Consider the following 16,400-nt stretch of genomic DNA (forward strand, 5'->3'; position numbering starts at 1 on the left):
AAAGAAATTGTTTTCTATTATTTTTGTTCTAATTAGACATATATATACTCGATTAAACACCAATTATTGTTCAAATTATGAATATCATTTATGCTCTGTCGGCGGTGGAGCTTCCTTAATAAAAAGATAACATTTAAGATAACATACTGTTACCAAAATCGAGATATGCATTTGTAAATGTATTCCATGACTAAAAATATTGGCACCTTAATATCTTATCATTCCTTTAAAGTTAAGGATTTCACAAAAGTAGTTAAGTAATGTTTTTTATTGTAAATACAGAAATCCCTTAATAAGGATCTATTCTTTGACCTTTTCTTGACTAGTGTTTATACAGTATATTAATGAAATACCTGATAATAACAACAAGATCATCGCTGATGTATTTATAGACAATAATCCAATGCAGGCCACAGAAAAATTATCAAATGACTTACAAAACACGTCAAGGTCAAGGCAAAAAAGTGGGATATGGAATTAAATGCATCTACATCTGAAACTAAAACCAGAATTTTAGATAGTACATGATGTATATACCATCTAAAGCTTTGCTGATTTTTTAAATGAACCATGAATACATAGTTTTACATAATACACCTTCATATCATCCCGCTCTTAAGATCCCTGGCATGCTTTTGTCCGTTGAGTTGGAAATGATTTATATGCAGTGTTCTCCCTTAAGGATTTTTCTTGCTGATCCTAAGGAACAGCTGACCCTAAAAGTTACTGGTCCTTACAAATATAAATGTTGTAGTTTATATATTATAATACTATGTAGGTTATTACTAGCAAAGTAATTGTTTTATTTACAAAATATATCTGCATATCTGGATTAGTATCGTAGGCTCTCAACAAAGTTGAATGAAAACCAGAATATTATGAAAATTTGTTTTGTACAATTTGAATTTCGAACTTGTTACAATTCAACTGCCATCTTTGTTGCCGGTCAAAGGACCAGCTACATAGTAAAAATTGTCTGCCCAAATATAAAGTTGCCAGTCACGGGCAGACGGACAGGCGTGAATTTCGAACACTGTTTATATGCATGTAATTATATTGAGTTAAGTTTGACCCTAAATCCCGGATGACAGTACATCCCAATCCTGCATTTATCTATCATTTATATATCAAAATATTCAATTCATGTTTTCATAGATCGACTCATGATTCTTAGTTCCTGTTTCAAACGAAGATGTGTCATCGTAAACCAGATAGACAAGAGAGTTACTACAGTAACCAGATAGACCAGGTCGTCACCATAGAAACCAGAGAGACCAGTGATTCACCACACAGAAAACAGATAGACCACAGAGTTACTACAGAAACCAGATAGATCAGAGTCTCTACAGTAACAAGATAGACCAGAGTCATTACAGAAACCAGATAGACTAGAGAGTCACTGCAGAAACCAGATAGACCAGAGTCACCACAGAAACCAGATAGACCAGAGAGTCACCACAGAAACCAGATAGATCAGAGAGTCACCACAGAAACCAGATAGACCAGAGAGTCACCACAGAAACCAGACAGACCAGAGACTTACTACAGAAACCAGATAGAACAGGGAGTAACCACTGAATCAGATAGACCAGAGAGTTACTACAAAAACCAGATAGACCAGAGAGTCACCACAAAAACCAGATAGATCAGAGAGTTACTACAGAAACCAGATAGACCAGAGAGTCACTACAGAAACAAGATAGACCAGAGAGTCACCACAAAAACCAGAAACACCAGAGAGTCACCACAAAAACCAGATACACCAGAGAGTCACCACAAAAACCAGATACACCAGAGAGTCACCACAAAAACCAGATAGACCAGAGTCACCACCAAAACCAGATACACCAGAGAGTCACCACCAAAACCAGATACACCAGAGAGTCACCACAAAAACCAGATACACCAGAGAGTCACCACAAAAAGCAGATAGACCAGAGAGTCACCACAAAAACCAGATACACCAGAGAGTCACCACAAAAACCAGATACACCAGAGAGTCACCACAAAAACCAGATAGACCAGAGAGTCACCACAAAAACCAGATAGACCAGAGAGTCACCACAAAAACCAGATAGACCAGAGAGTTACTACAGAAACCAGATAGACCAGAGAGTCACCACAAAAGCCAGATAGACCAGAGAGTCACCACAAAAACCAGATAGACCAGAGAGTTACTACAGAAACCAGATACACCAGAGAGTCACCACAAAAACCAGATACACCAGAGAGTCACCACAAAAACCAGATACACCAGAGAGTCACCACAAAAACCAGATCACCAGAGAGTCACCACAAAAACCAGATGGACCAGAGAGTCACCACAAAAACCAGATACACCAGAGAGTCACCACAAAAACCTGATACACCAGAGAGTCACCACAAAAACCAGATAGACCAGAGAGTCACCACAAAAACCAATTACACCAGAGAGTCACCACAAAAACCAGAGAGTCACCACAAAAACCAGATAGACCAGAGAGTCACCACAAATACCAGATACACCAGAGAGTCACCACAAAAACAAGATACACCAGAGAGTCACCACAAAAACAAGATACACCAGAGAGTCACCACAAAAACCAGATACACCAGAGAGTCACCACAAAAACCAGATACACCAGAGAGTCACCACAAAAACCAGATACACCAGAGAGTCACCACAAAAACCAGATACACCAGAGAGTCACCACAAAAACCAGATACACCAGAGAGTCACCACAAAAACCAGATACACCAGAGAGTCACCACAAAAACCAGATAGACCAGAGAGTCACCACAAAAACCAGATAGACCAGAGAGTCACCACAAAAACCAGATACACCAGAGAGTCACCACAAAAACCAGATACACCAGAGAGTCACCACAAAAACCTAATACACCAGAGAGTCACCACAAAAACCAGATAGACCAGAGAGTCACCACAAAAAACAGATAGACTAGAGAGTCACCACAAAAACCAGATAGACCAGAGAGTTACTACAGAAACCAGATAGACCAGAGAGTCACCACAAAAGCCAGATAAGACCAGAGAGTCACCACAAAAACCAGATAGACCAGAGAGTCACCACAAAAACCAGATAGACCAGAGAGTCACCACAAAAACCAGATAGACCAGAGAGTTACTACAGAAACAAGATAGACAATAGAGTCACCACAAAAACCAGATAGACCAGAGAGTTACTTCAGAAACCAGATAGACGAGGGAGCCACCACAGAATTCAGATAGATCAGAGAGTCACCACAGAAACCAGATAGACCAGAGTCATCACAGAAACCAGCTTGACCACGTGGTCGTCCATAAATAATTTTTGTTCTCGTTATTTCGCAGTTTAGAAACGATAACTTCTCAATTTTATATGTAGGTTCCTCTTAGTGCCTAGTAATGCATAATACAGTTTAGGACTGATCCGAAAATAAGATAGCTGACAGGCAGCCATCTTGATTTTTGACATTTTAACTTTGTTGTCGCTATTTCTCAGAAATTAAGATAACTGACAGGCAACCATCTTGATTTTTGACATTTTAACTTTGTTGTCGCTATTTCTCAGAAATTAAGATAACTGACAGGCAACCATCTTGATTTTTGACATTTTAACTTTGTTGTCGCTATTTCTCAGAAATTAAGATAACTGACAGGCAACCATCTTGATTTTTGACATTTTAACTTTGTTGTCGCTATTTCTCAGAAATTAAGATAACTGACAGGCAACCATCTTGATTTTTGACATTTTAACTTTGTTGTCGCTATTTCTCAGAAATTAAGATAACTGACAGGCAACCATCTTGATTTTTGACATTTTAACTTTGTTGTCGCTATTTCTCAGAAATTAAGATAACTGACAGGCAACCATCTTGATTTTTGACATTTTAACTTTGTTGTCGCTATTTCTCAGAAATTAAGATAACTGACAGGCAACCATCTTGATTTTTGACATTTTAACTTTGTTGTCGCTATTTCTCAGAAATTAAGATAACTGACAGGCAACCATCTTGATTTTTGACATTTTAACTTTGTTGTCGCTATTTCTCAGAAATTAAGATAACTGACAGGCAACCATCTTGATTTTTGACATTTTAACTTTTGTTGTCGCTATTTCTCAGAAATTAAGATAACTGACAGGCAACCATCTTGATTTTTGACATTTTAACTTTGTTGTCGCTATTTCTCAGAAATTAAGATAACTGACAGGCAACCATCTTGATTTTTGACATTTTAACTTTGTTGTCGCTATTTCTCAGAAAGTACCGAAGGGATATAATTCACGTTTTATCTGTAGATTCTCATAAGGTACTGAAATTTTGTTTTCTGAAACTTGATATCATTATTTCTTAGAATTTTAAAATGTTAATCGGTCTTTATACAGAGGTGATTGATAGGGAAAGTTCGCTGTTTATAGTTATGTATACCGTTATATCTGGGACTTATTAGAAGAGGACACGGTGTGGACTTTCCCATCCTCGATATTCCAGGGGTTCCTATCACATACGATCTCTACAACCCTGGACTCTCTCATAGTAAAACTTGAGGTAACAGAATAGGTAATTTATTCCTACGAAAGAGCCGCATGACAGTACACTATGGTTGACTGTGTGACGTTTGAAACGACGACATATCTTTCAACGATAACATATATGATTTTTTAACGAATGAAAATTTGATATATATAAGATACAACCACTGATGATTCCGTGGGAGATCATCCTCGATAGTCCAGGAGTTCCGATCACATACGATCTTTACACCCCTGGACTATCTCATAGTAAAACTTGAGGTAACAGAATAGGTAATTTATTCCTACGAAAGAGCCGCATGACAGTACACTATGGTTGACTGTGTGACGTTTCAAACGACGACATATCTTTCAACGATAACGTATATGATTTTTTAACGAATGAAAATTTGATATATATAAGATACAACCACTGATGATTCCATGGGAGATCATCCTCGATAGTCCAGGAGTTCCGATCACATACGATCTTTACACCCCTGGACTATCTCATAGTAAAACTTGAGGTAACAGAATAGGTAATTTATTCCTACGAAAGAGCCGCATGACAGTACACTATGGTTGACTGTGAGGTTTGAAACGACGACATATCTTTCAACGATAACATATATGATTTTTTAACGAATGAAAATTTGATATATATAAGATACAACCACTGATGATTCCATGGGAGATCATCCTCGATAGTCCAGGGGTTCCGATCACATACGATCTTTACACCCCTGGGCTATCTCATAGTAAAACTGGAGGTAACAGAATAGGTAATTTATTCCTACGAAAGAGCCGCATGACAGTACACTATGGTTGACTGTGTGACGTTTGAAACGACGACATATCTTTCAACGATAACATATATGATTTTTTAACGAATGAAAATTTGATATATATAAGATACAACCACTGATGATTCCATGGGAGATCATCCTCGATAGTCCAGGGGTTCCGATCACATACGATCTCTACACCCCTGGACTCTCTTATAGTAAAAATGAAGGCAGTTCAGGGGAACAAATCTGAACCAATCAAAGGCCTGCAAAAATTTTCTTTGAAGGCTACAGAGAGAGCGATGACCAACTTCAAGGCCACACAGTCAACTACAGTGAACCGTTATATGGCTCTTTTGATGTATTTTGAGATAGTCCAGGGGTGTAGAGATCGTAAGTGATTGGCACCCCTGGAGTTTTGAAGTATTGTTCTGCTATGTTGACTTCGTATGGAGTCTCAATGCCTTAATAGAAGACAGAAAGAAAGGAAAATCAGAGAAAAGATCCCTCTTTCCGTTTGCTAACTTAGATCAGTAAATGGTGTGGTCCAATACCCCAGCCAAGGTCCCTTTTTGTAGCTTTTGTTAGTCTATGACATCAAGATTAAATATGATCATTAATATTGGCCAAAGACTTAATATTAATGGTAAATGTACTTGGTAACACAGGATCATACAAATGTATGAGTAATGATATGTATACATGTGCCGCTCGTGTGAAAAATTGATGAGCCAATTGAAAGATTATAATATTGGACGTTTTATATTTATTCTTGTGGCCTTGAAAATTGATATTTTTTTTTACTATTTCACTACAAGTGTCATGTGTGACCTTTTACCTAGACATGCCATATATAACGTATGAAGAAAAGTTCACGAAACGTTCAATCCATAAACCGTTAGAGCCCTGAGGGATAAATTAGAGTTCAAGATACAAGTGAATGGTATTTATCATGGCGTGTATCTATACGTAGATGTTTGTGGTCTGGCATGGACATAAAATGACCTCGGTAATGTAATTTAAGTGCGTGGAGCTGACTTTTGCGGTTAATTCTCGGAGATTAATACGGGGGATAGGACAAACCAAACGCTTGGTAAGAATATTGTTTTTACGAAATGTTTTATATGCTGTAAAATATTTGACACTATAATTAACTGATTGATTAATTGATAGACTGATTTCTCGCAATATTATAAGGAGTCACAAATCTTCGATACATACAACATTTTATGCAATTTGATGACCTCCGATCACGATAATGTAATTTAGATTGAATTTCACGACAGTCATACTGTGGCGTCGCGATTGTTGTACACAGTTAAGATCATCCGAACCGCACTTTATCCATCTGCATAAACCTTACACATATGATCAGCGTGAAGGGCTATGTGTTTTTTTGTTTTGTTTACTTATATGAGGAAGTTTGGGAAATAATGTATTCATGCCCATGTTAAAAAGAGATAAGCTCGTGAAAAAAAAGTAATTTTAAAAAGGTATTCACAGCTGATCTGCAGTAAGTCTGGTTAGTTTAACGAAGGAATTATTTCGACATTGAGGGACTGCATTCCAATCTCTTCCCATGTTTTATTGCGGTCCCCACATTCACCTTCGGCAACGGCTCACACTACAGCAGGCTTGTTGGCATCCTCGATACTGCAGGGGTTCCGATAACGTATACGATCTCTACACACCTGGACTATCTCATAGTAAAATCGGAGGCAGCTCAGCGGAAAACATTTGACCAATCACAGACCATTTAAACGACTCTTTTGATGTACATCAAAGGACTGTATTACCTATTCTGTTGTGTTGCCTCCAGTTTTACTATGAGATAGTCCAAGGGTGTAGATATAGTAAGTGATAGGAACCCCTGGAGTATCGAGGATGGCTTCATGGTGTCATCACTTTTAACTCGTTAAATCCGCTATCTTGCAGGCCTGTAAATGTTCTATAAAATGCTTTAACCCGCACTATTTCATGAAATGTCGATTTTTTTTCCATAAAAGAATATATGCTTATAATACAAAACAATATATTTAAGCAAGACTAATTAATGCCAATCACAATTTAATGGTAGCCGAAACATGCCTAAGACTGTCGTCACGAGACATCGTGTTTGGGTTATGACATTTTTCAAAATAATTCGAGGTTTCCGTACTAGTTACTTTCTTAGTTTCTTATTGACAGATCACCAGCTGTCAATCAAACCGTCCGGGTACCGCACGTGACTTTGCATTTTTTGTTGTGTATGCTACGGCATTTGCTGCGACAGTGAATATGTACGCGTGCGTTTGCGAGCACGAGGCATAGCTACGTAATGCCTGATGATCGGTTAATTTAATCCTCTGCTACGTTTAATGTTGTAATCCATGAAAATTGAGCCCAAGTAAATAAACGATTTCACAGTACACAGAATATATGTCCACGTAATTTCATGTAGAGGATTTGGTCAATGCACAAACAGATTCGGTTGGTATTTCACACTATTTCATGATTGCTTATTACTTTTTCAGCGGGTTGACAAGTATGGCGGAGCTAAGCTTCATCGACAGGCCGCTTGGCCGTCCGATCAAGTACAAATCCATTGTTGACGTCTTCAATGAGAATGTCTGTAAGGAACCAGAAAAGGATCTATTTATCCAGCGCTTCCCTGACGGATCTCGCCGTGCCATAACTCTAAGTGATCTCAAACTGCGAGCAACCCGCACCGCCTCGTATCTGTTGGATCAAGGTATCCAGACAGGAGAGAGGGTAGGGATAACCGGACCGAACTCGATGGAATGGATCATTGGAGAACTAGCTATCCTTATGACTGGTGCGGTTTGCACCCATCTGCCAATAATACAAGGGAACTTTAAGAAAACCCTCGACGAAGTAAAGATTTCAGGATGTAAGCTGGTTCTATTTGACCCGGAGGATGACGCGTCGTTCTTAAAAGACGCAGAGGCGTATATTAGTGACAACTCACCTCAAGAAGAAGGTAACCCGAGTTTAGTTCTACTACGAAAGACTATGAACTCTACTTTGGCTGACGTGGAATCACTAGCGATTGAGTATCCGACAGATCGGGAACTCCCTCAAATCTTTCCAGAGTCCGCTGCCGTTGTTTTTATGACATCTGGCTCCACAGGGAAGCCTAAAATGGTGGAATTCACTCATTTGGCTTTAGTTAACACGGAATCAGCTTACATGTTGTATCGCGGAGAAAATGAAAGTGGAGGTATATGCTTTAGCGACCGCCCTTTCTCCTGGATAGGCGGTAATATTATATACTGTCTATTAGAGGCCGAAACGAGAGTGTTTCGGGATGGACGGATAACTGCTAAGGGAGGCGACATCATGGAACTTTGGGATATCATAATGAAGGAAAAATGCACCAGTGGCCTTCTTCTCCCGTTCAGTATATACGATATAATGCAGAACAAAGATAAAATCGTTCAGACGGGATACAGGATGAAATCGATCATCACCGGCGGCCAGATTATCAAACACAAAGACACAGGGATCATCGGAGAGGTCTGTGAACGGATGTACATGATATATGGCTCCACAGAGGTGGGCTTAGTGACATACTGCGAGTTAGACAGCGACATGGAAGTCGGACATCTTGGCTCTACATTCCCTGGAGTTCAAATAAAGGTTTGTGGGGAAGATTTGAACCCGGTGGTTCATGGAGAAATGGGCACATTTTTCATAAAAGTTCCTTGGATGTTAAAAGGATACATCAATGCAACAGAAGATCAAAACAAGTCGATCGTGGACGGCTGGCTAAACATGGGGGATGTGGGAATTCTGAGGTCTGATGGAGGACTGATTATCAAGGGAAGGAGGAGCAACATCATCAAACGAGGTACACTGAAGGTGGTATCAGGTGACGTAGAGGAATGCATCACTTCTATTGCTGGTGTGAACGATGTTGTCGTCTTAGCTGTGCCTGATGCACGTGTGTATGAGGAAGTCTGCGCGTGCGTGGTGCTAGATAAAAACGCGCCAATCACCATGCAGGATGTTCGTCAACGCTGTTCAGAAATCCTCGGCGACAATGTTATAGGGCAAGCTCCTTCGTTTTATCTTGAGTTCGATTCTCTGCCACAACTTGCCACAGGAAAACCTGACAAAGTGAAAATCAAACAAGAAGCGATGGTCAGGTTGGACTTAAAAAACTGATTTGTTAACAGTTGATGGCTTTTAGCATTGAAAAAATTTGATGGATAGATGTGTGTAACGTATATATCTTGAAAAGAACCGTTATCAACTTAGAATGTTTTTTATTTTTGTAGAAATACTGCTTACAATAAAATAGCCACAAACAATGCATTGAGAACCAAACTGTTATCGTACAGTCATATCTCGTCATATGAACATCTTTCTACTTAAACTTGGATTGAAGGACAATTATCGAGTGTTGCTCGGTGTCTTCCGTGGCATGCTTCAGTGATACTATAAAAAGGGCAAAAGTTCCACTATAAAAGACGACATACGAATATACCGCAGTCTCCAATAACACGCACCACGCACTTCAAGCACGCAATGCACGACATGGGAGGCCATACATGGGAGGCCGTCCTTACATGACCCTGGCTGTTAATAGGACGTGGATATAACAAACCAAACATAATTGTTACTATGCTGATAGGTCTAGCAAGTGACATCACGTTGTACTCTGCCTTTCATACCGATTGTAATGCTGAATTTTTTGTCTCGTGTCGTCGTTGTGAAATTATGTAGAACTCAAACGCAGAATGGTAAATGGTACGTAGTATTGAGTCCCTAAGAGTCGACTGACATACATGGGTTCAATGGGGTATATATAGTAAAAGATGACACCATTATCTGTATAGCAGTCTGTAGAGCTACAGCATTGCAACTAATATAGCAAATACCCAGGTTACCAACATTTTGTATTAATGAATATATATGTATATCCCTTTATGTAAGAGAGATGATCGGGGTTAAAACCATATGATCATTTCAAAATAAACGAAAATATGTGAGTAACCTAAATTTTTAGCGGGTACACACCATGTATCTTCACAGATTATTCAATAAAGACACATTAAAATTCCACAAGTTTTACATTTGATTTAATTCGAATGTGTTCTGAAACGACGAGACCAGGATACAGTCTGCATAATTGTGCTGTATAATTAAAAACAATGACTGAATTATTCCCTGTCATGTTGTATTTTTGAGCTGTCGCTTCGAGTGTTGCTATTTCCGGTGTACCGATTATAGACGGTGGAGATATTAGACGTCAATAGTGTAGTAAACGTATATAATACCCAGTGAACTAGAACCACGGTTAGTCACGGGAAAACACCTGTACGGCCTTTCCTGCATGGTAATCGTATATAATATAAGACTCTTTCATATATGGTTTGTTTGTTTGTTTGTTTGATTTATTAACGTCCTATTAACAGCTATGGTCATGTAAGGACGGCCTCCCATGTATGTGGTGTGTTGCGTGTATGTTGTGCGAGGTGAGTGTACTGGGAGACTGCGGTATGCTCATGTTGTGTCTTCTTGTATAGTGGAACTGTTGCCCTTTTTATAGTGCTATATCACTGAAGCATGCCGCCGAAGACACCAAGCAACACACCCCACCCGGTCACATTATACTGACAACGGGCGAACCAGTCGTCCCACTCCCTGTATGCTGAGCGCCAAGCAGGAGCAGAAACTACCACTTTTATAGAATTTGGTGTGTCTCGGCCAGGGGACAGAACCCAGAGCCTTCCTCACAGGGGCGAACGCTCAATTCAAGACCAAAAGTGAGGCGGTGCCAAGGGAGGCATTAGGAAAGATATGAAGGATAGGGATATTCTACACGAGGGTCACACAATGTCGTAAAACTCGAGGCTTGCCGAGGTTTTATAACATTTTGTGATCCCGAGGGTAGATTAATAGAATCTTTTCCTACCTAGAGGGTGTGACAACAAAATCACAATCAGAGGGGTAATTCATGAACGTCTAACCCGAGGCCTGCCGAAGGTTGGACATGCAGGAAATTCCCCGAGGGCTAAGATTTTGTTGTCACACTCTCATAGGTAGGAAATGATTCTTTTTCTCCTACATACAAAAGAAAAAGAGGAGATAATAGCCTATACAAAAACATTTTCACCGCAACATGAACATGGTTCCATCGTCTGTACGTCAATATTGATGACGTCATCGACAATGCACGCCACGGTCACACCGCATGAAGTCAGGACGTCACGTAATTGTCTTTAGGTTCAAAAGGTAAGCGCGCGCAATCTGTTATACCCCAGGGGTTGACAGAGAAATCTCCCACGGCTAAAACCGGTGACAAGTCAGTGAATGGTGAGAGAATATCCCTATCCTATATATCCATATATGGAAGAGTATTTTTCTGTAGTACCTCGACGTTTTATTTCAATTTTACTACTATGATTATCCGCCATTTTAAAATAAATTCAAGATAAAAAAAAAACACAAAAAAAACCGTGACTGAAAGTGGTGATGGAACGTAACTCTTCGTAATTTCCCGCTGAAATGACGTTATCCTGCGATAACGTCATTTGACGTCATTTCATCACCAATAGAAACAATAGTCCCGCACAAACGTTATCGGGTATCACGTGGTACGTGAATGAGTCCCATTCTCCATACATGAAAATTGCGTGATATTTTCAACGAAAATCGCATTGTCTGTTTCTTTTAAAGTTAACCCAGTCTAGTTTCTGAAACAAAAATGTTAAAATTGTACGGAGAAAATAGTAATTTTGTTGACGTCACGAGGCTTTTTATTGCATGGGTAGCCATGTAATACGTATACAGCCTCGGGCGACACGAGTGTATTTACCGAGACCAGCCAGTATTACTCGTGTAGGTATGAGAGAATACTTAAATTACACTACTAATAACTATTGTCGGATAAACTTGTATATCGACATACCACATCTTAAATCATCAAAATTTATAAGCAAATTATATAACAATTGTATGTAAATATTAAGATGATCGCAAGCCAGCAAATACACGGATATGTTGGATACAATGGTATTGTAATGCAGCTCTTTCAACTTCAGACTCATGCTGAGAAAACTTCTCTTCATTCTGTCATACTTTTCAAAAGCTTTGTCTTTTCTTTTTCATTTCAGGATTTTTTCGTGCAACAGCTCTTGGAGTTGTTTTATTATTTTTCTTTGCTTCATGCTGGTTTAGTTAACTTTTAATCGCATATTTTGGATTATATTTGTTTGTTTGTTTGTTTGTTTGATTGATTAACGTCCTATTAACAGCTATGGTCATTTAAGGACGGGCTCCCATGTATGCGATGTGTTGCGTGTATGTTGTGCGAGGTGCGTGTTTTGGGAAAATTTGATATATTCATGTTGTGTCTTCTTGTATTGTGGAACTGTTGCCCTTTTTATATTGCTATTTCACTGAAGCATGCCGCCGAAGACACCAAGCAACACACCCCACCCGGTCACATTATACGGACAACGGGATTATATTCCCACTTCGTTGTTTTAAGTAACTGCTATTAACTCTGTAAATAAACCTTTCATTAACAAACGTGTTAGCGTTTTATCCCAGCATATTACAGTTCCATATCAGGTCTCTAAGCCTCTGTAGATCAAAAAATCAGTCTATTTTATCTCTGTGACCTTGAATGAAGATCAAGGTCACTCATTTACAAAACCTGTATAAGATGGTTTACAATTTCTAGAAACGAGACTGATGTTTTTTCTGACACATGCCAGATACATGTTGCTGCAATTAATTCATGACTTTTCTAAAAATTCGAAAATTATCTAATTTACAAGAAAGATGTGATATTTGACGCCTTCATTTTCCAGGTGACCAATAGTATTTTATATGGCTCCCTATATTCTTTTATTGATTACAATATAATTACCCTGTGGTGTATAGCTACATGGATTTGGTTGTATATTCAGCCTGTTTCTTTCTTGATTGATAAGGAATCAATTTCCAATCTGAGCACAAAGCAGGAGCAGAAACCGCTCTATGGTGCGTCTCGACCCGGTTTCAGTACCCATGGTACACAGGGGCGAGCGCTCAACTAAAACAACCGATTATCCCCTCTCTCTATGACAACAAGTCAATCTTTCGTCCCACTATACCGTGCTGTAAAAGTGGTTATACATTTTAAAAGTTTCCATTCTTAGGTAAAAACAGTGGATTCTTATTGACAACAGGACAATCTGTCGTTCCACTCTCTTTGTGATGTGAGAGTGGTTATACTTTTCATGAGTTTTAATTCTTAGGTAAGAACAATGGATGCTTTACTAAGAATAATGAATGTTTAAAAGCTTATTTAAGAACAGTAATATAATAATTATGTCCCGACAACGAAGCTGGAGTCACTGTTATAATCCTGTCTGTCTGTGTCTGTCGTCTTTCGTCTGAACAACTAATTCTAAACTACTGGATCAATCCTGATGAAACTTGTGTGTGGGATCTTGTATAGTCCTATTTTTGATAATGGTTACCATGGAAACATAACGGAAGCTTCTGGTTGATACAATAGACTATGCTGAAAATGACTACATGGTATACAGGAATGTTTTAGAGATATATATAATATATATCATGGTTGTAGTTTTCAAGGCAACAGTTTTCATATAGATTTTAGCCAATTAGCTAATGAAAATAGCGATGTGTAAGGTCATCAGAAACAGTTTTATCCCCGATACCATGTAATGACATTCGTTGTATAAAGCGGTTATCAATCAGTTTGTCCATCCGTAAACTACAGCGGAAGAAAATGTAAATGTAATGCGAGTGTTTAATTGTGGGAACCTAATCTAACCATCGCAGCTTCTTTCATTTTCTTCTTGTCAGGTTTACCGGTTGGGATAAGTGAGAGAGAATCAAATTCGAGGAAAAACGTAGGAGCTTGCCCTAAAACATTGTCACCGAGAATTTCTACGCACCGTTGACGAACATCCTACATGGTGATTGGTGCATTCCTATCTAGTACCACGCATGCACAGACCTCCTCATACATACGTTCATCAGGTATAGCTATGACGACGGCATCTTTCACACCAGCAATCGAAGTAATACATTCCTCAACCTCACCCGATACAACGATAAGCGTACCCCGTTTAATTATGCTGTTCAGTTTTCCTTTCAAAAGAAGTCTACCGTCAGACTTGAAAATTCCTACACCTCCCATATTCATCCAACCGTCAACGATAGACTTTTTGTGGTCTTCTGTTGCGTTCAGGTATCCTTGTAACATCCAAGGCGCTTTTATGAAAAACCTGCCCATTTCCCCACGGACCAGTGGGTACATGTCTTCCCCACATACTTTTATTTGAACTCCAGGGAAAATGGATCCAAGATGTCCGACTTCCATGTTACTGTCTAATCTACAATAGGTCACTAAGCCAACCTCTGTGGAGCCATACACCATGTACATACTCTCGCAAATATCCCCAATGATCCCAGTTTCTTTGTGTTTGATAATATGTCCGCCAGTGAGGACTGACTTCATTCTGTATCCCGTCTTGACGATTTTTTCCTTATTCTGTAGTATATCGTATATTGTGAATGGAAGAAGGAGGCCACTGGTGCATTTTTCGTTCATTATGATATCCGACAGTTCCATGATGTCGCCTCCCTTAGCGGATATCCGTCCGTCCCGAAACACTCGCGTGTCGGCTTGTATCAAAGCGTATATGATATTACTTCCAATCCAGGAGAAAGGCCAATCGCTAAAGTACGAACCTCCTCTCTCTTCTGCTACGCGAGTTAACATGTAGGCTGATTTCGTATTCATTAGAGCTAAATGAGTGAATTCAGCCATTTTAGGATTCCCTGTTGAGCCGGATGTCGTAAAGACGATTGCCGAGGACTCCGGAAACACTCGAGGAAGATCGTCAGTTGCTGGATACTATTTCCCAAGTGATTCAACGTCAGGAAGATTAGATTTTTCAGTGTTTCGGAGGAGGACAAATAACGGGCTACTTGGCCTATTTTTGTCAGTTGATGGATTGAAACTTGCATATTCCTCAATGTCTTTTATAAATGTTCTATCATTCTCGGGATCCAGAAGAACCGACTTACATCCTGAAATCTTTATATCGTCGAGTGTCTTTTTGAAGTTCCCTTGTATTATTGGCTGATGAATGCTAACTGCACCAGTCAGGAGGATAGCTAGTTCTCCAATGATCCATTCTATCGAGTTCGGACCGGTTATCCCTACCCTATCTCCTGCCTGAATACCTTGATCAAACAGAAACGAGGCGGTACGAGTTGCGCGCAGTTTCAAATCCCAAAATGTAATCGGACTTCGGGATCCGTCAGGGAAGCGTTGGATAAAGATTTCTTTTTCTGGAAACTCACAGACATTCTCATTGAAGACGTCAACAATGGATTTGTACGTGATTGGATGACCCAGAGGTTTGTCGATATAACTTAACTCCGCCATGATGCCAGAAAGGTCTGGAAAATCAAGCACAAGTCAAAATTGAACATGCTTTTAAAGATTGCTGATGGACACTTATGGCAGTGAAGTGGTATCGACAAATGTTTTTTCTCTAGCGTTTCTATCTGAAATACACAAATAACACAAAGCATCGAATACCAGAACTGAATTTTGACACCATCACTTTTACAACATAGGTTGTTAAACGAGATAAAACGATTTGGTTCTGTCCTTCTGGATGAGACACACCAAAGTCAATAAAAGTGTGTTAGTTTCTGACACTGGCTGTCGATAGGGCGTTATACAAAAACAAGCAAAGCAAGAGAAAAAGGAACAAACCCTGATACTCCTGTAAAGTCACTTTAAAGTATAACTGTATCACTATTCCTTTATTAATTGATATACTACAAACTTTCTTTCGCATGTTTTTATTTTCGTGAATTTCGCGGACGTTTATTTTTAATCAGCGAATTGATATCTACTATACTAAAAGTGATATGAATTTTCATTCAATTTTTAAATCCACCAAAATTAAATTGCCAAATTTAGTAGCCGCGAAAGAGGTTATGACACAGCCTTGCTCGTGGATCCTTCAAACCGATATTTCGCATAAAAAACTCTGTCAAATTGTAGAACACAGAATACCATTACAATCTAGATTACAGATCGATTTATATTGTATATGCTCGTGAATCCTTCAAA

The 16,400-nt window shown here is 39.1% G+C and overlaps 1 protein-coding gene and 1 pseudogene across 1 annotated transcript; one reads left to right on the forward strand and one right to left on the reverse strand.

Annotated features, from left to right (window-relative positions):
- The first annotated feature begins 7,796 nt into the window (after positions 1-7,796).
- On the forward strand, positions 7,797-9,813 carry LOC138310534 (putative acyl--CoA ligase YdaB). Its single transcript, XM_069251788.1, has one exon. It carries the CDS (start codon positions 7,805-7,807, stop codon positions 9,443-9,445), a length of 1,641 nt encoding a protein of 546 aa, XP_069107889.1. The 5' UTR covers positions 7,797-7,804; the 3' UTR covers positions 9,446-9,813.
- Positions 9,814-13,971: 4,158 nt separating this feature from the next.
- LOC138310972 (putative acyl--CoA ligase YdaB) lies at positions 13,972-15,709 on the reverse strand (annotated as a pseudogene).
- Between the last annotated feature and the right edge of the window lie 691 nt (positions 15,710-16,400).

The sequence above is a fragment of the Argopecten irradians genome, chromosome 16, assembly GCF_041381155.1.
Source record: "Argopecten irradians isolate NY chromosome 16, Ai_NY, whole genome shotgun sequence".
Classification (NCBI taxonomy): Eukaryota; Metazoa; Mollusca; class Bivalvia; order Pectinida; family Pectinidae; genus Argopecten; species Argopecten irradians.